We start from the raw sequence: 25308 nt of genomic DNA, 5'->3' as shown, positions 1-25308 counted from the left end.
TAATACTAACCTCACCTACAAGAAACTTGGAACCGTGTGAATTCTCCAAGTATGGTTCCGACGGACGTGAAGGCCGAAATAATATGTGCAAACTTTTCCAGAGGGGTAAATAATTCATTTCCCCTGAAGCGGTAAATGACCGCTGTGATATTGCTAACTAGAGGTACCAAACCCTTTTATGTCCGATAAATATACAAAAATTAACGCTTCGTAACCCTCCCCGATAACCCTATTATACAGTTTTTTGATGATTCTTGTCATACTTGTTGCCAATGTCCGCCTCCTCATCAAACTCTTCTTGTTGACTGCTACTCTGGTCGTAAGCAAGTCTGACCTCATCAATCTGGTCACCCACTTCCATCCATGCATCGCTGCAGGCTGGTACGGGGAACAGCTTGCATAAAGCCCAGTACATCCCCCCAGAAATAATAAATCCACAGAAGAAGTTGAAATTATAGATGTAAGTTGCTCCCATGGGAACATTGCCACCGTTCACCGCCCCGGCGAATCCAACCACGTTGATGAGAATGCCACTGATATATGCGGCATAAGCTCTCCAATGAAAGCCATAAGTGAAGTAGTACGGCCCTGTCTTGCGAGCATTGTAAAGCTCCCTAATTTCAAGATAGCCTCTTCGGACTAGGTAGTAATCGCTACACATAACGCCGGCTATCGAACTAAGAAAGACCGAGTAGGACGAAAGATAGGTCGTAAATTGATTACTGGATGTGAGCAAGTTGTAAGGGCACATGGCTAAGCCAACAATAGCACAGATGTAGCCACCACGGCGAATGTTGATGAACCGCGGAAGTAGTGCCGTCATATCTGTTCCCGCCGAAACCGAATTCGCTGCGATGTTTGTACCCAATTGAGCTAGGGCAAAAGCGAGAGAGATAACGAAGACACCAAAACGTTGGCCGGAACTACCATCGTCGATAAATCTCTCTAGTAGGTCAAGGGGGTCCCAGATCGGTTCGCTCCCAGGGTAGATGATGACCGAGCTAGATGAGACTAATATGCCGATCAAGGAAGTGATGGCGAAACCAATAGGAATGGTTAAAAGCTGTGACCAAAGAGCATCACGAGGCTTAGTAGAGAAACGAGAGAAGTCAGGGTCGTTTACTATGAGTGTTGCGAAGTTGGCAATCGAACTCATAACACCCTTAATAAATTGCCATGCGAGGTCGCTACCTTGTACCGTTGCTCGTTGCCGAACAATAGGACCCGGGCCCCCGGCACGAACAAGCGCCCAGATCAAGAAAGCGATGCCAGCGCAAGGGACGAAGTAAGCTTTGACAGTGAAAAGATGTCGAACCTTATGCACAGGGAACCAGATTGCCGGTAGCGATAGGAGCCAGAAGAGGAAAAATGAGACATAGTCGGCGGTCGTAGTCCCCGAGTCCTCTGAGAATGAGTTCGGGATAGTTTTCCGGTCCTAAGAGGTGTTAGTAGTTCAACTTCTTCTTCTTCTTCTCCTTCTTAATGCGAGTACAGCAATCCAGCCAAACTCACCCAACTAAGCCAGATGGATCGAATCATGAGATACACGCAGTGTCCACCTATATACGCCTGCACGCCGTACCAAATACACGCCATGGCAGCGCGATTAAATACGGGCCAGAGGCAGCCCCATATTCCAAAACTCGATCGGTTCACAACCGGGAAGCCGACATGGTACATGGCTCCGATGCGACCGGTCATGCAGACGAAACATCCGGCGATCGCGTACCCAATCCATACGCAGAGCCAGGACTGCCACCACGAGAGTCCACCCACGATCATGGACGAGCTAATCATCCACGTGTTAATGTTGAAAGAATCAGCAATCCAGAAGCCAACGAAGTTCCACGCTCCCCATTGGCGACGTTCGGGCTCGACAGGTTTGAGATCATTATTTGTTAACTGATTGGGTCGGTTAGTTCTGCGATTGTTTCGACTGGCTACCTTTTCATAGCACGATATCGGATGCCGAGAATGAGATGGGTGTGCGGATTCAGCCTTACCATCAACTGGGCGACTGTAAGGCCATCTTCGTTATCTACAGCGGCCTTGTCCATCCAACTACTGATCCTCGAATTATGAAGCCTGTCCATCGTGGCGACCAATCTAGCAGACCGTCAGACCCTGGATGAAATGGTCGAAGTGGGTTCCGCTGCGTTTAGGTAATTGTCGAGTTATGGTAACTAAACGCACGTGTATCGATTTTCTCTTTTCTCACATGTATGACGCGCAAACCCAGCCGGAATTAGTACTTATAAACTTAGTAGGTAAGCGATAGGATGGTTGGGTTCGTGTCCGTGTCGCATTAAGCTATGACATCAAGCATTGTGCGTCGAAACTCTAGGCTTTTGAACCTTGAGTATGCGATACTGGCCCTATAGAAACAGATATGGTAACAGATATGTGCGTGGGAAGTAGAAACAGATATATGTATATTCTCTTCCAAGATAAACGAAATTGAAAAGGAAGGAAGAGTAATAAGTATTACATCCGTCAAGCCATCATGATTAGGTACCTAGGCACTTAATCCCTACAGGCTACAGTACTTGAGATATCTGACATAGCACATACACGTAAAGTCCAGAGCAGGAAGATTCCCCCACACTATCTAATGTACATACAAACCTCCAAATGCTCATCTCGTTACCTACCGTTGTGCATGTGGCTATCCGGCTAGGTATCTGGGTATGCACATTCCTAAACATAACGAATCCATCTGTCCATTTACACGACTTCGGTGTCGCCGCCAATAGAGATAAGCCAGTTGAAGATAAGCTGCTGATTGGCCAACGACGACATTCGATCGTATTTGATATGGTCGTTTCAGGTTTAGCGGTAGTCGGGGATTATACTAGTGTAAGGGTCCCCCTGGTCTGCAATGGATCATCAGCCCCGCTGAAACCCCATGTGTCCCGCAGATTATGACGCTACCGCTATCTGCTATCTGTGAATTATGTCATCTCATCGAGCAATTCTTTCCAAAATCCCCCGCCTAGCCTTCTTGGCTTTCCCAGCTCTTTTTATCGTCTAATCGCCTCACGCGACAGCCCCACCAGCTTCAGCATCGTCGGATGCAAACCTTTATATGTACCTTAGGTACCTAACTAGTGCTGGCTACGTAAACTCGCCGGTCGCACCCCTTATGTACACTAGGGGTGCTGCGCTTTAATTAAGGATAGCGTCGCAGGGGTTAAAGCCAATAAAATAATAGTACGAAGTTGAAAAATTACTGAAAAAGGCAAGAGAATTATGGAAAGTTATGGAATTCTATGAAAGTTGGAAAATACTTTTTAAATATATGGGAAGCCCTCCTATTCGGGAGTACCTCGGATCAATCCTTAATTACATACCAACCGTTTCCTTAATTAAAGCCGAGGGGAGTTTACGTACCCAACACAAGTATTTGTATCTTAGTCATTATCCTCATAGTGAAACATAAATGTGAGTCGTCAATAGGTTATTTAGTCTCGTATATGCTTATTGGCACTACACCGGATAAATAATCGGAAAGGATATGTATAAGCCATGAGAAACAATTTAGTTGTTGTTAATGAAGAATCATGGTCTTATCTGAGAATAGACTACTGATGTAGCTGGGAAACTCTTTGTTCGAGATGTTCAACTTTGAATAGCTTAGGGTTCAATAGCTAAAACTATAGACATGGAGGAACTAATATAATTACAAGGCTATGATGCCTCTGTGTACTTAAATACCTGGGTATATATAAGAAGCTTACCTTGAGACCATCCTGAAACATCATAGACAAAGAAGAGTTATATATATAATCATGGTCCTAGATAGCTAAGTTTATGTTTTTCTAACTATCCTTATATCACAAGGTGCGCTTATGAGGCATGGAAACAACTTTGTTGTTCCATAAGGAACCCCAACCCTAGAACATGGAAACTAGTGGTCATACACACTAGGGGGTTCCTTAGTTCTAAAGATCCCATCTAGAATCATAATGTCCTATTCTTAAGGGCGCAATAATATCCGCGTTCACCTATTAGTTATAACAACCCAACCTGTCTCATTAAAAATATCATAGGTATACTTAAGATGCTTATCCATCAACTTCTTGTTGAGAGTAGGTAAAGACCAGGAGCCAAGTCTAAAGTAACGAAGTACCTAACGTCGAGAAGAAACCTACCAAAATGCCTTATATATAAAATAATACAAAACAGATGTTCAGACACCTAGTCAATATTTCAACTGATTAGAAACATGAAAAACGACGACATTATTCTTAATACAGCCACTCTATTCGGCCACAACTGTCCTATAACATTGTATGGGATAAGTATATATTCTCTAGACTTTTCCTTCCAAAATCACTTTCTTTCTTTTTAATCATCAAGCATTCAAAGCTAATTTGACTTTCATATTCCAAAGAATTACCAATAATTTCTACGCCACTTAAAATTTATTTGATAAGCTATCGACGACAGATCCCGCAAGCAATCACAATGAGCACCTTCAAGGAAATTGACGGGTCACGGCCGTATTGTCTGCAGCACAATCTCCTGACTTGCAAGGTATGTTTACATAGTGTCAAAACGACCAAAGATGGTAGAATGCCAAAGAATACAGCTGAGTTTTCCTGCGATGAGTCGGCTCATAGCGTCAAGCCACGATTTGAACTGGCTCGTAAAGGTCTTTCTGACTTAGGATATCCAGACGGCTTAAGTCCAGAGGAACGGAGCAAATCAGCCTACCCTGAAATACTAAAATCTATCAATGACGGCCGCCCATATTATGACTGTGCAGCATGTGGCCTTACCTGGCTCGCAGGCGGTGGACCTGAGTATTTCGCTGCGCATCCTTCCCATGTTGGCTCAGACGGACAACGATATTTGATAGCCGTAGTACGTCCAACAAAATTCATGCGTGTTTTAGAGCAAATTGAATGCCATGCATACTTCAATTTCGGACATGCCTCCCCGATGAACGTCAGTTATAAGTGTGTAGCAAAGTCCGATCTTGGAACTGCAGATTGGAATCTTGATAATGCCGAGCTGGCTGCTCTAACCCGGATGCTACATCATGTGGCAGATAAGGTGTTTCCCTACAGGAAAAAGCTAGTCCACGATTATATTTATACGAACAGCGCCCACTTCGCCGGCCAAGCCCAGCGATTTCAGTTACTGGTGGTTACCTCCCTCAACCAAGATCTCCTCCGGTTTTTAGGTAAGGTCCAGGACTTGAAATACAATGCTAAGAAAAAGGCCTACGTCGAGAAGAATATGCTTGGTATAACGGTAAAAAAGTATCGTGTCACAGAAGAACGGCGATTTCAGATATCCAATTTCTTCCGGATAATAAAAAATCTGGCTGCGGATGGTATACAAGTTCATTGGTGGCCCGCAAAGGTAGAGGCATCTGCGTGCGCGAGGAAAGCCTTCATGGACCAGCCATCTACACTCCCACCACCACCGCTGAATGAGTCCCAAATCAAACCCCCATTTGCTTCGGAAGCAGTTGATTCGGGTGACGAAATGACAGATGACGAATTGGTAGATGCTGATTCCTTTGAGGAGACACGCGACCAGGAAGAATACCAGGACGTTGAATGTGTGCTGGACCCTGAAGAAGATGCTGAGATCCAGAAAGCTATCTGGGCTAGTTTATCTAACTATTAACTAGCATATGTATTAGTATAGTTATTTACCTCAGACTATAATGTAGTCGCTGATTCTAAATAAATAAAATTAAAAAAAAAAAAAAAGGTAGCCAAAACATCCCTATGCCCATGTGATTTATTCCAAAGCAGTTTTATATTGGACTCTTAACACCGTACTATCACTAAGCCATTGTGATTTAAACGTGTATAGTCTTTAAAGCCTCGTAATTGTTATACCCAGTTAGTAAACAACTCCTTTAAAGTCGCTCCTATAGAAGAAAGGCTCAAGTTTACCTACTCCTATAGTTTTTTAAGTCCCGCCAAGCATTAAAGAAGCTGTTTAGAACCCTTTCTAACGCTTCTAGGCTCCAGGAGCGCATCGAAGTGACGTACGACATACGGCATATAGCATAACAGGGTTCACAGGAGATGCACTCCGCATTCCAAGAAGCCGAAAGTGGAACCAAGATCGTATGCACTCCTCCTCAACCTCCACCGTAACCGTACCGTAGCTTAACCCCGCAGTCCCTCTCCTCGCTCTTTAACGAATTGCTAGGAACTATCTCCCCCGATATCCACACCCATTTATACCGAGGGTCTTAGCCCGGCAGCTTAAGAGAGAATCTCATGCCCCCTTTGGCAATCTACTCGTGCATATCTTAATTAATTATCTCTATTAATACCAACACCAAGTAAAGTAATCCCGTCCAAACATAACCATGCCGCCGATCCCCAAGAATATCATCGTCACCGGCGCCGGCGGTTTCATCGGCCCTCTGCTCGCGGCCCGTCTGCTCAACGACCCGGGGTACCGCGTGTTCCTGACAGACCTAGTCGAGCCGGTTATTCCCCCGGGGGTCAAATACCCGCAGAACGCGACGGCGCTCCAAGGCGACATCTGCGACCCGGCGTTCGTGGCGTCCCTGCTGGATGCCGCCGCCCCGCTCTCCGCCATATTCGTCTTCCACGGCATCATGTCGGCCGGGTCGGAAGCTGACTGGGACCTCTCGGTGCGCGTTAATGTAAACAGCGTAAGGGACTTGTTACTAGCGCTGCGGACGAAGTACCCCGGGGTTCGCGTGATTTACTCCAGCTCCCAGGCCGTGTACGGGCAGCCGCTGCCGGACGGGCCTATCTCGGATAGTGTCACGCCGACGCCTGAGGGCACGTATGGCGCGCACAAGTTGATGACGGAAGTGTTCATCAACGACATGCATCGGCGGGGCTTTATCGACGCCTTCAGCCTACGGTTTCCGACGGTCTCGGTGCGGCCGGGCCGGCCTACTAACGCCGCATCGTCGTTCCTATCGGGCATGATCCGGGAGCCGATGAAGGGCGAGGAGAGCGTCATTCCGCTGAAAGACCGATCGTTCAAATCGTTTCTCACTTCCCCGGGAATCCTGCAGGAAAATCTTATTAGAGTGTTGAACATGGACAGCTCGAAGCTACCGAAGCACATCCGCCATATTAATATCCCCGGCATCTCGGTCTCGATACAGGAACTGATGGATGCGCTTGCCAAGTACGGAGGGGAGGATAAGTTGAAGTATCTCAGAGAGGAGACTAATCCGGACCTCGAAAGGATATTGCGAAGCTGGGCACCGGAGCTTGACACAACTACGCCGCTGAAGCTTGGGTTGGCTAGGGACGAGAGCGCAGAAACACTTGTCAAGCAGTATATCGATTCTCTAAAGTCGTAATACTCGTCTGTAATTTCAGATACCACGAATTTTGATCGATATGTTATTCTTATTGGGTTTAAAATGATGTTAAATCGAAACGTTTTACGCTAGGATTAAACATCTCCAATGTATCCGCCCCCTGAAGCTCCGAGAGTAGCATAATATAGATCCTCCTCCGCAAGAATGACCATTCGCCCATCACCGGCAAAGTTGAAGTTCGCGGACGTCTTGCCGAGGAAGATCTTTCCGATGAGCTTTCCTGATGGGTTCCACACCTGCACGCCATCGCCGCAACCAGAGTAGACATTGCCATTACTATCGCAGTGAATGCCTACACGATTGAGTGTGCTTTATTAGTCTTGGGATATCTTAGGGGGATAAGGTTTTCATAACGTACCGTCTGGAACGCCGGTGTCGACGTATGCAAACAGCTTACGATTGTCCCAAGTCCCATCTTCCTGGACATCAAAACGATAACTGCGGACGTATTAGCTGCTATTCAACTCGTTTTTATCAGTCATGATTGCGTACATGCTGGCAGGTTCGCTAAAATTCCAACCCAATACAACCTTATTGGCCCCAGTATCAGTGACGTACGCATGTGAGCCGTTGGGAGAGAATGTTAATCCTAGGGAGTAGATACACACATTAGAATATGAATGCTCAATATACATGATAACCTCATAATATATCTTACCGTTGTTAACACCGAACCCGTCTGCGACTGCCGCGACTGCACCAGTCTCGGGGTTATATCTATATATTTGGGTGCGGAGTCCCGGTGCAGGTCGGAAATCCTGTAGATATCCGTAGAGACTATCGCTGAAGTAAACTTCCTTATTGCGAGGGTTGACCGCAACATCATTTAAGGAATTGAACTGGCGTCCGAAGTAATTATTGAGTAGTACTTGTTGCAAAAGATTAGCTGGTTCTCTTCCACCGATTACAGTCTCCTGTGCTTACTAGTTGTATTATACGGCTCCCTCGGATTCATTACGACCAGTTGCGACGTAACATCATCTCCTTGGCCCTCTGCTGCAAATACGATCTGGCCCTTATAATTTGTTCCACCTAAAACAGGCTGGTAAGCTGAAAAAGTACCTAGCCTGGGGTTGAGACTAATTGATATTACCATTCGAGTTGATGATGGCGGGTGCGTCAACAGTCTGGACGTTAACAGATCCTGTTGCGTTACGAATATTCGATACGGCCGCGGCTTCTGAAAGCGCGATTTTAAGGATTATATTAGACTTGTTTAGGCCTGTGCCCGCGGCTGCAGCTCCAGCATTTTGCACAAAGAACATCTCATCCGTAGGCGGATACCTAGGGCCGAATGTGTTAGATTTGTCCATGTAAACTTATATGTCCCCTACAAACATACCAAACGGGGGCCTCGTGAAACATAGGATTTGTTCCCGCGTTAGCGATGAGTGTTAACGTAGGATTAGGCCCAATTATATCGTAGAACTCATCGTCATAAATATGGAAAGGCTTTTCCTTCAATGACTCTAAATCATGTCCTGGCGGTACGAAGAAAAACTGGGTTAAATTAGCTTCTCAGGCTCCCAAGCGATGTACGAAGATGTGGTAGAGTTTACCGTGGTAGCATTAGCTACTGAAGGGGGCGAAACGGTTGGTAGAACATTGAATGATTTCCAGTCAATAACCTGAGCCTGTCCTGGGACCTCCCGTTTCAGTAGTCGTTCGTAGTCGAATTCCGAAGAGCTGCTATGGGCTTGAACGAAAATTCCTGCTGCTAGAAGAACTACCGCCGCTGAGAGAGAGGTCATCCTGTGAAAACTCACACCGTATGCTGCTTCGGTATTTCTATGTTCAGGGTCTTGGGAGGTTTTTGTCGGCATGGGACCTGTCATTTTGTACGCCCCTAATCCCGCCGAATGTTTACGTGCAGTTCCTTGGACGGTAAGGGTCTAACCAATGCCTTGGCTAACGATATGCCTATTATACCGATTAAGTCTTTGAAATAGCAAGGTTCGCCCGGGAAAGGTTTAGAACCAGATGAATCGGGACCCCGGTTCCGGTAGTTCAGTAGTTCAAGATACAATTGCGGAGATACGATGCGGAGATATGATGCGGGGGATCGGCGCGGGGAAGCGGGGAGAGCAACTGATTAGCCCGCTTGTAGCTTGTATAGAACCGAAGCTGTTATAAATTTGGTATAAGACTAACATGCTATCTATATCTTTTAACATAATCGACATACTTCAAGGGAATGTATCTAATTTTGTTTAAAACCCGCTAGCATATATTAATAAGTGAAGTCTCTTCTATATAAAACTCACTGACTTCATTACAAGTCCTGGTAAATAAAGGTTATTAATAAGCTATACCTCGGTATAAATCATGGTGGTTAGAGATATAAGTCTTCTCCGGCATCGTTTGTGTAGTGAATTCTAGCCCTTGATGTCCTTCTCCAATTTCTATTATCTCACTTTTGTGAAGCGAGCGGTGCTACAATGCCAAGCGCAACCTCGATGCAGCTATCTCTCTCTGCCGAAAGACATATCCACGAGGTAAATCAGACACCTTTCCCATCGTCTAAATCCCGTGCTACCTCAACTATAACCCGCATTCCTACAGCGTCGAAAAAGACACCCTGGTCTATGTTTATAGGTTAGACGGTCTTGATGAATACATACTCACACAAAGTTATCCCTACATTCACACGTCATATAAGTACTCTTTATTTATATCGTAACTATTGTATCTAAGTATAGATGTCTTCACACAGCTAATGCGCACTAGTAAAAGTGTTAGGGGGTTATATGGGTGAGATTGTAATACGTTGAGTCAATGATGGTTACTCTAAATTTAATCCTGTAGTTCTTAATTTGAGTCACTCTTATGTCTTATATTACAAACAATGTCATAGATTTGCCACTAATATAAAACAGAAAAGCCAGCAAGTTTCAAACACAAACCCACAGTTCATGTACACATAACGTTATCAGCAACTTAAAACATATCCCTTGTTTACAAATTCAAGTATAACGTCTTTGATTCCCTCACAACTCAGTTGTGCGAGTTCAAACTATGGGGCTGGCAATGATATATACAGCCAAGATTCCCAAGTTCATTCATTATAGGTACTTCACCATCAAGCTCTTTATCCCAATAAGAAAAGTAAGCTACACTACAGTGACTGAAACATTAATATTCAATATGTCCGACCAACAATCCAGTTTACCCGCCCGTAACCAGGGACCTATAGTTCGCAATCCTGCCACAGGATGTACCGCCCAACTAGGCACTGAACTGATACCTACTGGCTTTGAGCATACAGAGTGGTGCGGATGTTTGATACCTAGAACAGATGAACAATGGAAGTCCCTATCCGATAGTGTCAAACGTGCTATCGAGGAAAAAATAGTGGATCAAGATAAAGCTAGTATAGCCTTCGCCGAGCTTCTCTTGGGCGTGGGGCTTCTCTCGGATCTGGGGGCTTCTCTTGGGCATGAGGGTCGCTAGAATACCGATTGAAGTTACCTTTTCTTCGGGAAAGTAATGAAAGTGGTTTGATACCCCATGGTACTACCAGCGAAATGATTATTTAGTAGATACCTGTTTTAGCATAATACTCTCGGGAACCTCCATGGCTGTAAGCTCAATGGGGATGGTACCGGGGGCATAAAAAATAAACATCTAAGCAATATAAAAACAGAAAATATACCTAAGTAAGTGTTATTAAAGATTAGAGTGATTAAAATCTCCAAGTGTAGGTACTTGAATTCCCCCCTAATACTCCGAACATATTTTGCCTTTATAATCAACTTTGCAGTTGGGAAGGTTATAACATACCGTAAGACAAGCAGTGGGATAATAGGGGTTGGGGAGGAGATGCATATTTACGTTCAGATATTGTAGGTATCCTTTAACTGATAGGATCTCGTACCTAGTAAAAGTGCAATTCTATTCGATTGCTTACCGTATGCCGAATGATTCATGTCACAGCAATTCGTCGCTCTAAAACCTGTTTCGGCCATCTCACCCATACAATTAATCCGACCCGACAGCTTCCTAGTCTAGCAAGTTAAAGCTGTGAAACTAACGATATCGAAGCTATTAACTACCCACTTAAAAGCAATTTTGATGAAACGCCTTACCAGGCTCTTGATTGAACAAGCTAGGTAAATTGGGATGTTTACGGACCGAAGAACAGAGAGCATGATGGCTATCTCTAAGACATGATTCGACGGCCGCTAGTGCGAAGACTGATCGCCTTTGGCCTGAATAAGAAGGTCTTGGCCCGGGGAGTTGCAATGTAACGCTGATCAGTGGAGAAGAGCGCGCATGATAACGAGCGCGTCTTCCCCCTGACCTAAGCGCCGGACGGCGATGAAAAGCTTAAAAAGGAGGCAATGGCCGCCTAGCATTGACCGGAAATGGAGGCATCATAGGTCACGACAATATGTTATCTACTCGCATGTTCATTGCCGGATCCTTGACTGTGCTGTGCCTAGCTCAGCCAGTCTTCGGCGGTACTCTCAAGCAATGTACCGGTACCCTGGAGTTATCGTGCCATAACGACACCAAAGTCGCCGATACCTGTTGCTTCAACTATCCAGGAGGATCGCTATTGCAGACTCAATTCTGGGATACGGACCCTGCAGTTGGACCTGACGATTCCTGGACTATTCACGGTCTCTGGCCCGACCACTGCGATGGCACATACGACGCCACATGCGACAGCAAGCGTGCCTATACAAACATATCGGATATCTTAACGTCAGCTGGTAATAGCGATCTCCTTAGTTACATGGAGACGTACTGGCTGCCGAACGATGGCACAGGGGAGACATTCTGGGAACACGAGTGGGGAAAACACGGCACGTGTGTCTCGACACTTGACCCGAGCTGCTTCACCGACTACAAAGCTACCGAAGAAGTCCCTTACTACTTCAATACGACGGTTAGCCTATTCAAGTCCCTACCGACGTATCAGTGGCTCGCAGATGCCGGTATCACGCCGAGCTCAAGCACGACCTACAAGCTCTCTGATATCCAGGCCGCGCTATCCAAAAACCATAATGGCGAAACCGTCTACATTGGTTGTAGCGGGAGCGCCATCGAACAAGTTTATTACTACTTTAACGTGAAGGGCTCAGTTGCCAATGGCGAGTTCGTACCGGCGAGTCCGGACAACGACGACGATGGCGGCTGTCCCAGCACGGGCGTCAAGTATCTCCCCAAGAGCGGGGGCAACGGGGGTGGTGGATCAACAACTACGACTACTTCCAAGCCAACGAGCACAACATCGGGTGGATCTTCGCCAACGCCAACTGGGTCATTCTCAGGGAAGGGTTATCTAAACGCAGTAGTCGACGGCTCTGTAAAAGGCTGTATTATCGGGAGTGGCACCTGGTACACGACAGGAACCTGTGCGACATTCACGGCGGCTTCGTCCGGAAGCGGATTTACGCTCAAGTCCAGCAAGGGCTACTGCTCCGCGTCAGGTGGCTCGCTGACTTGCGCCTCTGGCATCAGCAGCGCTGACGCTGACGTCTTCGCTGCAGACGGAACGAATCTGGCGAATTCCGGCGGCGATGACTGGTATGCCGATTCGGTTCCCAGCGGCTCTACCCAGGGTACTGTGTATTCTGAGAAGGGGTCGCATACGACGACGTTGCAGATACAATGGCAAAGCGTCTGATAAGTACATACTAGAAGTATGTAGCGTCATATAGATGTGAAGTATATTTTGTATAAATGAAACTCGCCGTTCTCTGTGCACTATTGTTCGAATACTAAAGTCAAGATATGTTAATAGGAGTCAGCTATAGCAGTAGAATATCAGGTCATCGAAGCACGAGTATTATAAAGGCAATACTGGTTGACTTAATACCGAGAGAACTGAAGGCCAATATTTGGTACGTCTTTCATCTATTGGCATCGCTGTCTCTAAAGACCACTGTGTAGAGTTTAAAATTACACGAACAGCCCCGAATCAGAGCCGAGTGACTCCTTTGGGAGTTTGAAACCACCAGGAGTGCCTCTCTGAAATAAACCCTCTGGGTCGTATTTCTTACTGGTCTCCCTAAGCATCGATACACTCTCTTGCCCATATCCCGCAAAGACGTCGTCCTCCTTGTAGGCGTAATTCGCAAAGATATAGGGGTGCAATAATGATGAACTATAATCATTAATCGCCCACTGCCTATACAAAGCCATGAGATTTTCTATTCCCTTGAATATGCGATCGTCATCTTCTGGTAGCGACCAGGCTGGGTTAATCAATACTATGATCAGCGGTCCATCCGAAGGCGGGATAGCCATAGCATTTCCACCTGCCTTCGCCGAATTCTCCAACATAGACTTAGTCACAAAGTGGAATTCGAGAGCAAAGGTGAAACCCTCGGCATCTTTTAGTTTCTCAAGTGTCCTGTCCCATTCGTCGTAGATGTCCTCCAGTATTCCAGTCTCACCCTTGTGCGCGAGAGTTATTGAAGCCCAAAATTGCCTATCGAAAGTTTAGCAAAGGTTAAGACGAGGTCACATTTTATAGGGAGTCTAACCGCAATCCATCATTTGAAAAGTTTGACAATTCCTCACAGAAGTCCAGTTGCGTTGACGTCCGCATAGTGCACATTTCGTCAATCCAACGATACCGAAGACCTAAAGTGCTCTCTACACCTGTAAAATCTCGTAGTTGAGGTGGGTTTTCTTCGCCTCGGGTGTGATACACGACAGACGTCATAGCTTTCTGTCCAAAGCCGTAACTAATTCTATATATGAGATGAGTGTCTTTGTCATGATCACCGTAGTAGCCGCCCTCCTGAGGAAAGCAGCAAACGCAGTCGATAAGCCCGAAAAGTTCTTCGAACACATCGGGATGGTAGCATATTAGCCCACCCCATATAGGCCCTGACTTGAAAGTCTTCATCTTGAAAGAGGTAACAATTCCAAAGTTATTCATACCGCCCCTCAAGCTACGCCAGAGATCGGCGTTTTCTTCCGCGTTTGCGCGGACAACCTCGCCAGACGCGAGGACCACTTGGAACTCAACGACGGAGTCGCATGCGAACCCTTTCTGCGATGAGAATATAGACAATCCCCCTATTATCAAGTTAGTAAGATGGTGATCTACCGGATATTGTGACTCAGTAATACCTCCTAAGAGGAAGCCGGCAACACCGATATGGCCAACACGAGCACCAGCTACTGTCAAGCCATACTTCTCCAACTCAGCGTAGACAGGAGTCCAAATCTCCCCGGCAGCAATCTCCACTACTGACTGGTCGTCACTTAACTTGATGCCTTTAAGGCCTCGCATGTCAATCGTGACGCCACCCTGGACGTTTGCACTGCCAGGAATCGGATTATGGCCACCGCTTCGGATCGCTAATTCGCAGTCTCCCGAGAGAACGTACGGACGGAGAGCCCGGACTAGACCCTGTACCTGCTCGACGTTATTTGGCTTGGCGATAAATGAGGGCTTAACTTCGTTCTCGAACGCACTGAAGTATGAGCTATTGTCTTTCTCATATTCGGTGCTGCCAGGCTGTAAGACCGCGTCTCCAAGAACGCTGGTCAACGCGGTCAAAATCTGGGGTTTCTTCGAGCTAGTCATGATGGCAACTCAGAGGAAAAAGGCGTAACTAGAACGAACTTCGAAAGACTTGGACACCAATTGTATCGGAACTGGTGGTTAAGGGGTTAGGACAACGATGGAGTAGAATGAGCTACGCTTTGGTATTTCCAGGATAGTCATTCATCTATGAAGAAAGTAATATTCTTATGATCAAGCTTTCGCCTTTTATAATGTCCTCTATATGATTGTTTTATGCAATAATGTTTGTGGCTCGGGCACTCGCTTTGTTGTGCTATATCCTTACTTCATCCCTCTAGTCAGTAAGCCGAAAAGATTGCCATCAACATCTTCCCAGGATAGCAACAAATTCGTAGCCCGTCAAAAGCACAAGCGGATTCTATTTGAAAGCAATCTACTAGTTCTTTTTTACCAGTGTTTGATACGAAAATTGCACTTCCATGGCGTTAGAGTCCCACGGTCACAACTGAAAAGTCTTTGACATCAAACGGCACGAGTTCAAACCATAGAGTTTCCTCCATGATTTCCTTAGACCGCTTGGATGCAGCAAACGTACCTAAGGTACCTACTGTCGTCTAAGATACAAGCTACCTAAACCATCGTGGTGATAGAACACCTGTGTAGAAGTAAGCTAGAACATCTCCCACCGTCAAAACTGGAATCATTGGGGTATAGACGGAATCCTCTCCCATGAGCAATGCTTGCATCGATCGTGTCTACATCCATTCGTAGTGCACATGATCTCCTGAGGCGCAAACGAGTGCTTGCACCTGCAACTATAAATTACGTTAGCTGACCGCAAATGCGTAGAATAGGTCAGGGCGAGTAGGGCTACGGCATAGTGTCTCGGAAAAGTCCTCTCCTCCTTGCCGCTTACGCCAGAGTAGCTCCCTACTAGCTCAACCACATGGCAGCGAAAATAGCAAGATGATAGAGAGATGCTTACCATTTCCAAAGGTGAGTTGCATAGAGAGGCGGGTCCTGTCTATTAGGCGGATCCGGGGTCGGCGGCCTTGGTGGAGGTTTGGGAGGGTTGATTTCGTGTTTCCCGCTATTACCTAGGGAATCGCCCGCCATTGAGGAGGATAAACTATCGATGGTATGAAAACGAGGATAGCTGTGGATGAAACTATGCAGACCAGAGTTCGTATATCGAGAAAGATCACAAAATATCGTGCTGGTTCTGTTGGGTTGATGATTAAAAGTCCATGCAAAGTTAAGGGGGTATATTCGAGTTTAAATAGATCTTGGACTAAGGTGATGACCAGTAACTATCTACAATGGTTGACGCATCGTTACGCAGATATCTTGCTGAATTCCTTGGGGCGCTGACTTAGGTACTACGAGTAAGAGTCCCATCTGTATAGTGCTAATCTCTGTACGTCACCAACTCACCTAGGATTCATCAATACTCCCGTAATGAGTAGTTCTTTCGTCTCAACTCCTGGATTAGGTATACAAATCATATCACGATACCTTTCTAGCCGCGCCCCCCCTACAGGATATCTAATCTTAACGTATCTGGAGAAATAATATCTCGATACCTATTAGAAGACAAGACGAGCGAGATATTAAGGTCAACCCCTAGAAAATAAGGGGAAGGACGTTCGTTTATAGACACTCGGGTAGTATTCCAAAGATTCAATTATAATATACCACTCTACCGCGACTAAATAGTCAAGGATAGAGCAATATTCGAAGATAGGGTATTATTGAGCTTATATGGATAAATGAAGACAACCTTGAAGACCAGAGGAATAATTTCAGCCTATGAAGGACCTCTGGTTGACGCCCTCCCCTAGTTTCACCTATGGTGGCTCTATCTATGAATGCTTCCTTTAACACCGTATGATAAAGGGACGTTACTTCGACTAAAATTATGCGCTCAATGCAAGACAAGCATCCACTGCAAGACCAACCCTATAGGACCCACGTATTAGCAAGTTAAAACATCTGGACGATGTGGTGAGCAAACTAACCTTCCCTCTTTCTGATAGACAACATCGCTAATGATGTCTCGGTCCAGGTCCGGAAACATACTAGCTAGAGTCTCTACAACATTGTTATGCTCCGCTCGGTGGATCCTTTGAGCTTCGGCAACCTCAGCACTGGCCTGCCTTGCTGCGGCTTCTTCAGCTGACAATCGCTGGCGCGTGTCCATCGAAGGGGGTTGCCCTTCAACGCTGGGCCGAGGACTAAGTCGTGACGCAGTATCTGGTTGAGACATACGGGTAGACGAACTAGGACCAGCATCGCTTGGATCCTCTGAAAACATACGACCAATAGACGATAAGGGCCTTTGAATTGAACGAAGTAAACCGGATATTGCTGGGCTGTCTTCACCGGAGTCATCATCGTTGGATGATGAAGATCGACGTGGTGTAGCTGACCCATCCATATCGAGCGATGGGCGCGTCGAAGAGGTGCCTGGGGGATATAGTCCAGTCTTTTCGGACTGTTGCGGCTGTGCTGCGGGGGGTGGTTCCTCCGCTCTATGTTTCTCTGCAATAGCAGAGACGGCTGCTTCTACGTTCTTGTCAAATTCCTCATCGGATATCGTTAAAGAAGTACGGTCCATGCTCTCGATGAACTGTATAGCACCCATCTAGTTTGCTAGGTAAGCAGACAAAATTATTAAGCAGAGATTATTTCGAGGCTCACCAAAGATGAAAGATAGTATCCAGCTTCCCCGCCGAGTTTTTCCTGATTCCGGAATCGCAAGATATAATGGACATTAGAGACCAGGTGGTCGGGATTAGACCGCAAGACGACGTATATCAAAAGCGGCATGAGGGAGTCAGCGGAAGAGTCGGATTTAGTATGCTTAAGAAGGCCTAAACTCCTAATTAGTTAATGCTATGACATGTTGACGTGTCGATCTCTATACCAAATATGACTTTGCAGCAGTTAAGAACGCAAATGATCTTGTCTCGAGGTGCCCTGTAGGATTTGATTTTTAGAAGTTCTAGGATTATTAGTAATTCATCGTCGGTTATAAGAGCGTGGAAAACGTACCCTGCTGAGCTAGAATGAGAAATCTTTTGCCACTATCGCTGGCAGGGGGAATATCTAAGTGCTCTTCTCGGACCCAGCTGTATATATTGATCTTCTGCGCTAGTACTTCGTCCCTCTCTACGTCCTCTTGGTGCTGCCCGCGTCGCCCTGGCCCTAGCGGCAGGTCACCTCCTCGGCGCTTCGGTTTTGCGCCTGGGATAGGTTGGGGCGGAGGTATTGCGGGTGAAAAGGTCTGAGTGTAGAGCCTATTCATGACAAGCTTCTCCATTCCTTCTCGGGCGTTGTCGAATTCTGCGTCCGACACTTCGCTCCATACCTCACATTGGGCCATTTTGTTGGCTATGAAGGTAAGAAAATCGCTAATAATCTTAACTTGCTCGTGAACCATCCACTGACGTTTTGCAAACTCGGACAAGAAAGACTTGAGATACCTTGCAACGGGATCGGCCTTTTTATGTTTGAGCTGTTCTAAAAATCGGTGGAAGTCAAACGGTAGAGCTGGTTCTGGCTCCGGATCTGGAGGTGGGGGTCTATGTAGGGGCGCCACAGACGAAGTCTCATCTGACGACCCGTCCTTGGGCGGAACCGGCGGACCGTAGTCATCAGGCTCCTTTAGCTTATCCCTTGACCGTGCACTTATCGGCGAGGTATCGGAGATCTTTAGACCTTGTACGTCCTGTAGCTGCTGAGCAATACTCGGCGCAAGGGGCTCAAGGCTAGACTTCCTCGGCGGATGCTGTACCGGGGGGCTACCTAAAAGAGGCGAAGCAATCTCAAGCCGCGGGCTCATCACTTCGTCTGCTCCTGGACCACCGCCATCCTCGGGAAACTGTTCCATGATACTCTGAATTTCCGAACGAGATGTGCCTTCTTGCTCATCCTCGCTTGGATAACGCCTCTCGTCATATCCGGCATCGGATCGGGTTGGGGAGGGCTCTAGACCATGCCCCTTGGGTCGGTGGGAGGAGTTAGCTCTGGATGGCGGCTGGGACCCTTCGGGGGTGGGAGGCGTCGGATCGACGTATGGGGCAGTTGTGATAGTTAAGTATTGTGGCTTCTTGGGTTTGAGAGTCGCGACTGAGGATTCCATAGGGTCAACTGGAGCGTCGGGTATAGATTCTTGACCAGTCTTATCCACCGATACATCTTCGACCTTAGTATCTTCCTCGTGGGTAGTGTGATCAACTTGGGGCTTATCCTCGGCAGGTTCTATTAAGACGGCTTGGTTGTCTAGGGTTTTGGGTTCCTGTATGCTTTCCTTGGTCTTGCCATCTTTAGATTTGCTTGGAGCCTCAACCTGTCCTGACTCCGACGGAGTGGTCGTGACGGTCGGTAAAGTATCTGGCGGATCGGCGGGCTTTTGATCCCTCATGGCGGGGTCATGGTCGATAGTGATGGCAACCTCTAGTCTAACAAGAGGGCTTGCAGACTCTGATAGGGGCTGTTCAGGAGGAGGCATGCATGAAAGCTCGAGTTGCTTAAGCGGTGGTTTAGGATGTAGAGATGCTTTTAGTTGTGAGGTGGAGATAAGAAATGTTACAGCGACTTTATGTAGTTAGATAGGCGGCAGGTACAGCAGGTAATAATACCTAAGGTATGTGCATGTGCTGGGATGGTTTATCGTTATCGCTTTCCAGGTAGAAACGCGTGAAACTGTGAACGATGCAGACTTGCACAAGGTTGCTCTAATTATGTACCTAATTAATGCCGACTGACGCCAAGTTCCGAGGATTAGAGTTGGATACCGCCACAGGTTATTTGGACGCTAACGGACGCCAAAGCTAAGCCACTAAGGTACCTTCCGACTCAAGGTGCATATCTCATCTGTACCGTTAAAAGAGTTTAAACAGAAGTTGCTTAATGAATTCGATCTTTATTTAAGTAAACACAACATATACATTTACAAAGCGGCTACGAAGATCTCTTATAGCAAGTAGTTTATTAGTTATGAGATAAATATAGTAACGGGTAACCATATCGTATGTATACTTATCTGTAAGTCAAGTGCCTCTTTCGTATACATAAAATCTTCAAGTTGAGAAAGCGGAGATATCGCCAAGTTATAAAGCCTTGGCGTACGTAGTAAGATACCTCCTACTTGACCTATATATGTACCTCTCAACTGGACTGAAATTCAAGATTGTAATAATAAGGTTCATATTAGATTTTATAAGTGCCTACGAAAGAAGATAAGTGAGGCATTTATCCGAATGAAGTAATGGCTTCTTATAGTATACTGAGACATCTACTAGGATGCAAGTATGTTGAAGTCTTTAAGCTAAATCAAGTCTTACACGTGTATGTATGTAGTAACGCAGGCCTAAAGTATAATATATCGTCGAGGCAGTTTTTATCTAAAGGTGATGGTGCTCTTGGACGTTTTCATGGTAAGGTTGGCCAAACGTCATCCCAAGGTACCTATGCACCTTATGCACCTTATGTACCGGGCTGACCGGGGTAGGAAGATATCCACTCTGTTGAGACGACTGGACGATGACAAATGATACCTAAGATCGACGCCAAGCCAACCGTAGCGGGAGTCTCGGCCGCTAACTCAGATTCGTCCGACATTACCTATGGTATTATGGCATTAGCATTGTAAACAGGGAAGATACAATAGGTAGTCCGCCATGTACAAAGAATAATCATAAATCCTGTCTCGTTACTCTCGGAGGAATATTTGGCTTCAGAAGGCACTTTGAAGCCATACTTAGCTTAGAGAGCCAGTTTATTGCGGCCTTCCATTCGTTCCGAATCCTCTATACAATTGCTACACACTCGCTTTTTTATCATATGGCTCGAAACATTACATCCTCTGCCGTCGCTGACACAGGCTCTCCGTGAGAAGATTTCCGTCGATGCTCTCGAAACGGCTTGCAATGTGCTTACATTCGTTCAAAACTGCGCATAATGCCTCGAACGTCCATAAATGTAGATTTTGACGTAAAAAGGAAGCAAGACGTAGACACGATCCCGAAAGTGGCTCGGCAGACTCGGATGAGATTAGAAGCAATTGGAGAAACCGTACAAGAATGCGCCGCGCAATGGTACAAGAAATATTTGCTAGAAATAGTATTACGACAGAAGCCTTTAAACCCTTCAAAAGACGGGCGACACGTCCCGCTACAAGTCGAACTCGAACAAGTTTTAATCGATGAGCGACGCGGTCAACCGTACATATCGAATGCGATCCGAACTTCGAGATATACCTTAATCGATTTCATACCGAAACAGTTAATATTTCAGTTCACACGGCTAGCGAATTTCTATTTCCTCTGCGTTGGTATTCCTCAAGCGATCCCGGGCCTAAGTACAACAGGAAGTTACACTACAATCCTACCTTTACTATTCTTTGTTCTCCTCACCATCGTTAAAGAGGGCTACGATGATTATAAGCGTCATCGATTAGATAATCTAGAGAATGCGAATTCCACAAGGGTCCTAAGGCGGAAATCTCAAGGCGGAAATGTTGTTTCGCCAGCTCAAAAATGGTTGACAGGTATATTTAAAAGTAAAAGCGCAGATATAAATTATTGGGACGACGAGGACGAGGACGAGAACGATGGGGACTACGGTTGGAGACAAGTTAAGTGGCAGGATGTCAAAGTTGGTGATGTCGTCAAGCTAGTTCGCGATGAAGCTGTGCCAGCCGACCTGGTTCTTTTATACGCCACAGGAGAGAATGGACTAGCTTACATCGATACCATGGACTTGGACGGTGAAACCAATCTTAAGAGTAGGGAATCACTTCCGGATTTCAAAGATTGTCAGAGTATTTCTGGTATTCGCAGCTGTCTGGCTGAGTTTGTCCTCGAGGACCCGAATCCTGATCTATATCGTTTCGATGGGCGCGTTACAGTACGTGGCCGAACGCTACCTTTAACGTCGAATGAAGTCATATATCGAGGTAGTACACTCAGAAATACTACCTGCGCCATTGGGATAGCGATTAACACCGGAGAGGAGTGTAAAATTCGCATGAACGCGAACCAGCATCCTCGTGCCAAGAAGCCGGCACTAGAAGCTATTGCTAACAAGATTGTCATTACTCTCGCCCTCTACGTTATTATACTGACGGTCGGGTGCTCCATGGGCTACATCATCTGGCGGAGGTCTACCGAGCGAGTCTCTTGGTATATCTCCATGGCCACAGTCGAATTCAAGCAGATCATTATCGGTTATGCAATCATGTTCAACAATGTCATCCCCCTTGCGCTCTACGTTACTCTCGAGATAACGAGGATTGGTCAGATGCTTATGTTAAACAACGACGTGGAAATGTATGATGAGGTAACTGATACTCCGGCTCGATGCAATACTAATACTATTTTGGAGAATCTTGGCCAGGTCAGCTACATATTCTCTGACAAGACAGGCACACTCACGGAAAATGTCATGAAGTTTCGCAAAATGAGCATTGCAGGGACCTCGTGGTTACACGAAGCAGATATTCAGTCCGAAGAGGTAACAGGTCTTGGTCCTACCTTTGATGCAGGAGTTGCGATGCCGCGCAAGTCCAGAGAGGTTGCTAGTGTGATTCACGAAGATATCGAGCTCTATCCCCTATCGCCAGCAGCATCAAGTGTCACACCTCGGTCAGAAAGGAGGTCATCGTCGCAGTGGAGGTCAAGTGCTCGCCCAGATCATATGCAACCCGATGTTACAACTTCGGATTTGCTAGAGTATATCAGGTCGAGGCCGACATCGCCTTTTACGAGACGAGCCAAGGATTACATACTATGCATGGCTCTATGCCACACATGCTTACCAGAGGTCAAAGATGGGGTAGTCGATTTTCAAGCTTCGTCTCCGGACGAGCTGGCACTTGTCCGTGCTGCACACGAACTTGGATACTTGGTTGCCCACCGGTCCTCTCAAGCCGTGACCTTACAAATTGACAACGGAGATGGCAGCCAGAAGACAGAGGTTTATCAGATTTTAGATGTCATCGAGTTCAGTAGCAAGCGGAAACGCATGTCGATTATTGTACGCTTTCCCGACGGAAGAATCTGTCTCATCTGTAAGGGTGCCGATTCAATAATCATGCCTAGGCTTAAATTGGCTCATTTGGCGATGCAAAAGGCAACAGAAGTTCGCAAAAGCGTCGAGATGGAACGTGAATTACTTCGAAGGAGCGAGCAGTTAGACGTGAGAAATAGCTTCGGGGGGCGTCCAAGCGTAACTTTACGACGGAACGTCACAGGTAACCGAAATAGCATCACCGTTGCACAGCCCACTACGCCGGTCCAAATCCCGACGATCGTACGGAGTAGGTCCGTTGAAGGATCCAAACCGCGGCACTCCGAAGACAAACTCCGCCCGTCTTTAGGCATACGAACCACGTCCCTCGACGTAACCAAGACGCTATCAAGACTAAGCCCACTAAGCCCATCAACCCCCAAACCGCCACCGGATAAGTTTGGATTCCTTGATGATTCCTCAATATATGATGAATCAATAGTCTTCAGTCGATGCTTTAAACATTTGGATGACTTTGCTTCCGAGGGTCTGCGTACTCTCCTGTTTACGCAGAAATTCATACCCGAAAGTGAGTATGAGACATGGAAAAAGGTTTATAATGAAGCAACGACAAGTTTAGTTGATCGTCAGGAAATGATCGAAACGGCAGGCGAGTTGATCGAACAGTCACTCGACCTTGTGGGAGCGACAGCGATTGAGGATAAACTCCAAGTTGGCGTGCCGGAAACCATCGATAAGCTCCGTCGTGCCAATATCAAGATTTGGATGTTGACAGGGGATAAGCGCGAAACAGCAATTAACATTGCTCATTCGGCACGAATCTGTAGGCCAGGGTCCGATATATTCATCCTTGATTCCTCCAAGGGCTCGCTGGAGACACAGATTAATGATATATCTGAGGAAATTGCAATTGGCTGCACTCATAGCGTAGTCGTTGTTGACGGCCAGACCTTGGCGGCTATCGAGCAGTCGATGCGACTTACGGACCTCTTTTATACTCTTATCCCTTTAATCGACTCCGTCATCTGCTGTCGCGCGTCACCTGCTCAGAAATCTCTGATTGTGAAAGCCATTCGCCAACGACTGCCAAGTGCTTTAACACTCGCTATTGGCGATGGCGCAAATGACTTGGCCATGATTTCTGCCTCTCATGTCGGAGTCGGAATCTCTGGCAAAGAGGGACTACAGGCTGCTCGTGTAGCCGACTATGCCATCGCACAATTTCGCTTTCTTCAGCGCCTACTCCTTGTTCACGGCCGTTGGAACTACGTCCGTACGGCGAAGTTTATCCTCACAACTTTTTGGAAGGAGATGTTCTTCTACCTACCCACAGCGATGTACCAGCGCTTCAATGGATACACCGGAACCAGTCTTTACGAGAACTGGAGCTTAACTGTATTCAACGCGCTGTTTACGAGTCTGTGTGTCTTATGTTTGGGTATTTGGGAGCAGGATCTTAGCGCGGAGACGCTGCTTGCTGTCCCTGAATTATACGTACACGGACAGAAGAATAAGGAGTTAAACATCCCCAGATTCATACGTTGGATGGCTGCCGCGGCTACAGAAGGTGTACTAGTGTGGCTTGGGGTATGGGCCGCCTATAGCGTCTACGGACAGGCCCGCGACGACGCACTTTTTGCTTTAGGCGACTTGGTATTCACGATTGGAGTGCTATGGATTAACTGGAAAATCTTGTAAGTTTATATATGTCTGCGCGCTATGGCATCCTACTAACAAGACTCGTAGTATTCTCGAGACGCATTATAAGTCAGCAGTTATTATGGGTGCTTTTGTTATTACTCTTGCTGGGTGGTGGGCTTGGCAGGGATTCCTCTCGGGGGTCTATGCAGCGCAACCAAGCCCCTATCCAGCCAGGCACGGATTCGAAGACACTTTTGGACGAGACCCCCTTTGGTGGCTGACGCTAATAGTCATCTTGCTCGTACTCATCTCGATAGAGCTGGTTTACAAGACAGTGAAACGCAACATGATCGTCGCAGGTACGTGGCAATGGCCGCCGTGGAAACAAAGGAGCCCCGACGACGGCTTGGAGGAATGGGGTTTGCAAATTTGGCAGGAATTGGAGAAGGACCCGGTTATGCGCGAGCGGCTGCGGAAAGCGTGCATGGAAGAGGGCGAGGTCGAAAACGGGGAACAGGATAGCATTGACCCGGACGACATAATCAAGGTTATTTGAAGGGAAAGCATCTGTCGGCGTTTTATGGACTTACGCATTTATTTATACGCACATATATACCTGGTAACTTATCTGCTAACGGTGGTTTAGATCAGGTTTCTATTGGAATTTCTCAGGGCATCTCAGGGGTTACATAGGTGGTAGATATACCCAGCGCGCTATTTACAGAGATATATAGATAGATCCCTATTTTTATATGTATAATATAATTCATTTTAAATCCCGTATTCGAAGTCTTTATGTGCG

At 46.5% G+C, this 25308-nt stretch overlaps 9 protein-coding genes across 9 annotated transcripts; 5 read left to right on the top strand and 4 right to left on the bottom strand.

Moving 5' to 3' along the window:
* Positions 1–93: 93 nt before the first annotated feature.
* F5Y00DRAFT_226409 (permease for cytosine/purines, uracil, thiamine, allantoin-domain-containing protein) lies at positions 94–2672 on the bottom strand. Its single transcript, XM_048006341.1, has 3 exons — positions 2004–2672; positions 1513–1902; positions 94–1435 (listed from the first exon to the last, which is right to left on the bottom strand). Exons 1-3 carry the CDS (start codon positions 2091–2093, stop codon positions 233–235), a joined length of 1683 nt encoding a protein of 560 aa, XP_047868876.1. The 5' UTR covers positions 2094–2672; the 3' UTR covers positions 94–232.
* A 1795-nt stretch (positions 2673–4467) lies between these two features.
* F5Y00DRAFT_272521 (uncharacterized protein) lies at positions 4468–5640 on the top strand (the record flags this gene model as incomplete). The annotated part of the gene is made up of 1 exon (XM_048012993.1): positions 4468–5640. The coding sequence occupies one exon, from the start codon at positions 4468–4470 to the stop codon at positions 5638–5640; it is 1173 nt and encodes a 390-aa protein (XP_047868875.1).
* A 438-nt stretch (positions 5641–6078) lies between these two features.
* F5Y00DRAFT_226407 (NAD(P)-binding protein) lies at positions 6079–7883 on the top strand. Its single transcript, XM_048006340.1, has one exon. It carries the CDS (start codon positions 6341–6343, stop codon positions 7319–7321), a length of 981 nt encoding a protein of 326 aa, XP_047868874.1. The 5' UTR covers positions 6079–6340; the 3' UTR covers positions 7322–7883.
* Positions 7417–9302, bottom strand: F5Y00DRAFT_272519 (calcium-dependent phosphotriesterase; the record flags this gene model as incomplete). The annotated part of the gene is made up of 8 exons (XM_048012992.1): positions 8902–9302; positions 8685–8842; positions 8436–8626; positions 8267–8374; positions 8001–8210; positions 7835–7931; positions 7701–7780; positions 7417–7634 (listed from the first exon to the last, which is right to left on the bottom strand). The coding sequence occupies exons 1-8, from the start codon at positions 9175–9177 to the stop codon at positions 7417–7419; spliced, it is 1338 nt and encodes a 445-aa protein (XP_047868873.1). The 5' UTR covers positions 9178–9302.
* Positions 9303–10486: 1184 nt separating this feature from the next.
* On the top strand, positions 10487–10792 carry F5Y00DRAFT_258199 (uncharacterized protein; the record flags this gene model as incomplete). The annotated part of the gene is made up of 1 exon (XM_048010666.1): positions 10487–10792. One exon carries the CDS (start codon positions 10487–10489, stop codon positions 10790–10792), a length of 306 nt encoding a protein of 101 aa, XP_047868872.1.
* Positions 10793–11421: 629 nt separating this feature from the next.
* On the top strand, positions 11422–12981 carry F5Y00DRAFT_226405 (ribonuclease M). The gene has a single exon (XM_048006339.1). The coding sequence runs from the start codon at positions 11733–11735 to the stop codon at positions 12972–12974; it is 1242 nt and encodes a 413-aa protein (XP_047868871.1). The 5' UTR covers positions 11422–11732; the 3' UTR covers positions 12975–12981.
* A 247-nt stretch (positions 12982–13228) lies between these two features.
* F5Y00DRAFT_272517 (FAD-binding domain-containing protein) lies at positions 13229–14891 on the bottom strand (the record flags this gene model as incomplete). The annotated part of the gene is made up of 3 exons (XM_048012991.1): positions 13229–13781; positions 13837–14377; positions 14432–14891. 3 exons carry the CDS (start codon positions 14889–14891, stop codon positions 13250–13252), a joined length of 1533 nt encoding a protein of 510 aa, XP_047868870.1. The 3' UTR covers positions 13229–13249.
* A 1605-nt stretch (positions 14892–16496) lies between these two features.
* On the bottom strand, positions 16497–19602 carry F5Y00DRAFT_226402 (uncharacterized protein). Its single transcript, XM_048006338.1, has 5 exons — positions 17886–19602; positions 17758–17835; positions 17532–17704; positions 16850–17475; positions 16497–16790 (listed from the first exon to the last, which is right to left on the bottom strand). The coding sequence occupies exons 1-5, from the start codon at positions 19342–19344 to the stop codon at positions 16748–16750; spliced, it is 2379 nt and encodes a 792-aa protein (XP_047868869.1). The 5' UTR covers positions 19345–19602; the 3' UTR covers positions 16497–16747.
* An 860-nt stretch (positions 19603–20462) lies between these two features.
* Positions 20463–25289, top strand: F5Y00DRAFT_226399 (phospholipid-translocating P-type ATPase). Its single transcript, XM_048006337.1, has 2 exons — positions 20463–24559; positions 24612–25289. Exons 1-2 carry the CDS (start codon positions 20796–20798, stop codon positions 25060–25062), a joined length of 4215 nt encoding a protein of 1404 aa, XP_047868868.1. The 5' UTR covers positions 20463–20795; the 3' UTR covers positions 25063–25289.
* The last annotated feature ends 19 nt before the right edge of the window (positions 25290–25308 follow it).

Source organism: Daldinia vernicosa (genome assembly GCF_022497035.1).
Source record: "Daldinia vernicosa strain CBS 139.73 unplaced genomic scaffold F5Y00scaffold_5, whole genome shotgun sequence".
Lineage (NCBI taxonomy): Eukaryota > Fungi > Ascomycota > Sordariomycetes > Xylariales > Hypoxylaceae > Daldinia > Daldinia vernicosa.
This window is presented reverse-complemented; position numbering and strand designations above follow the sequence as displayed.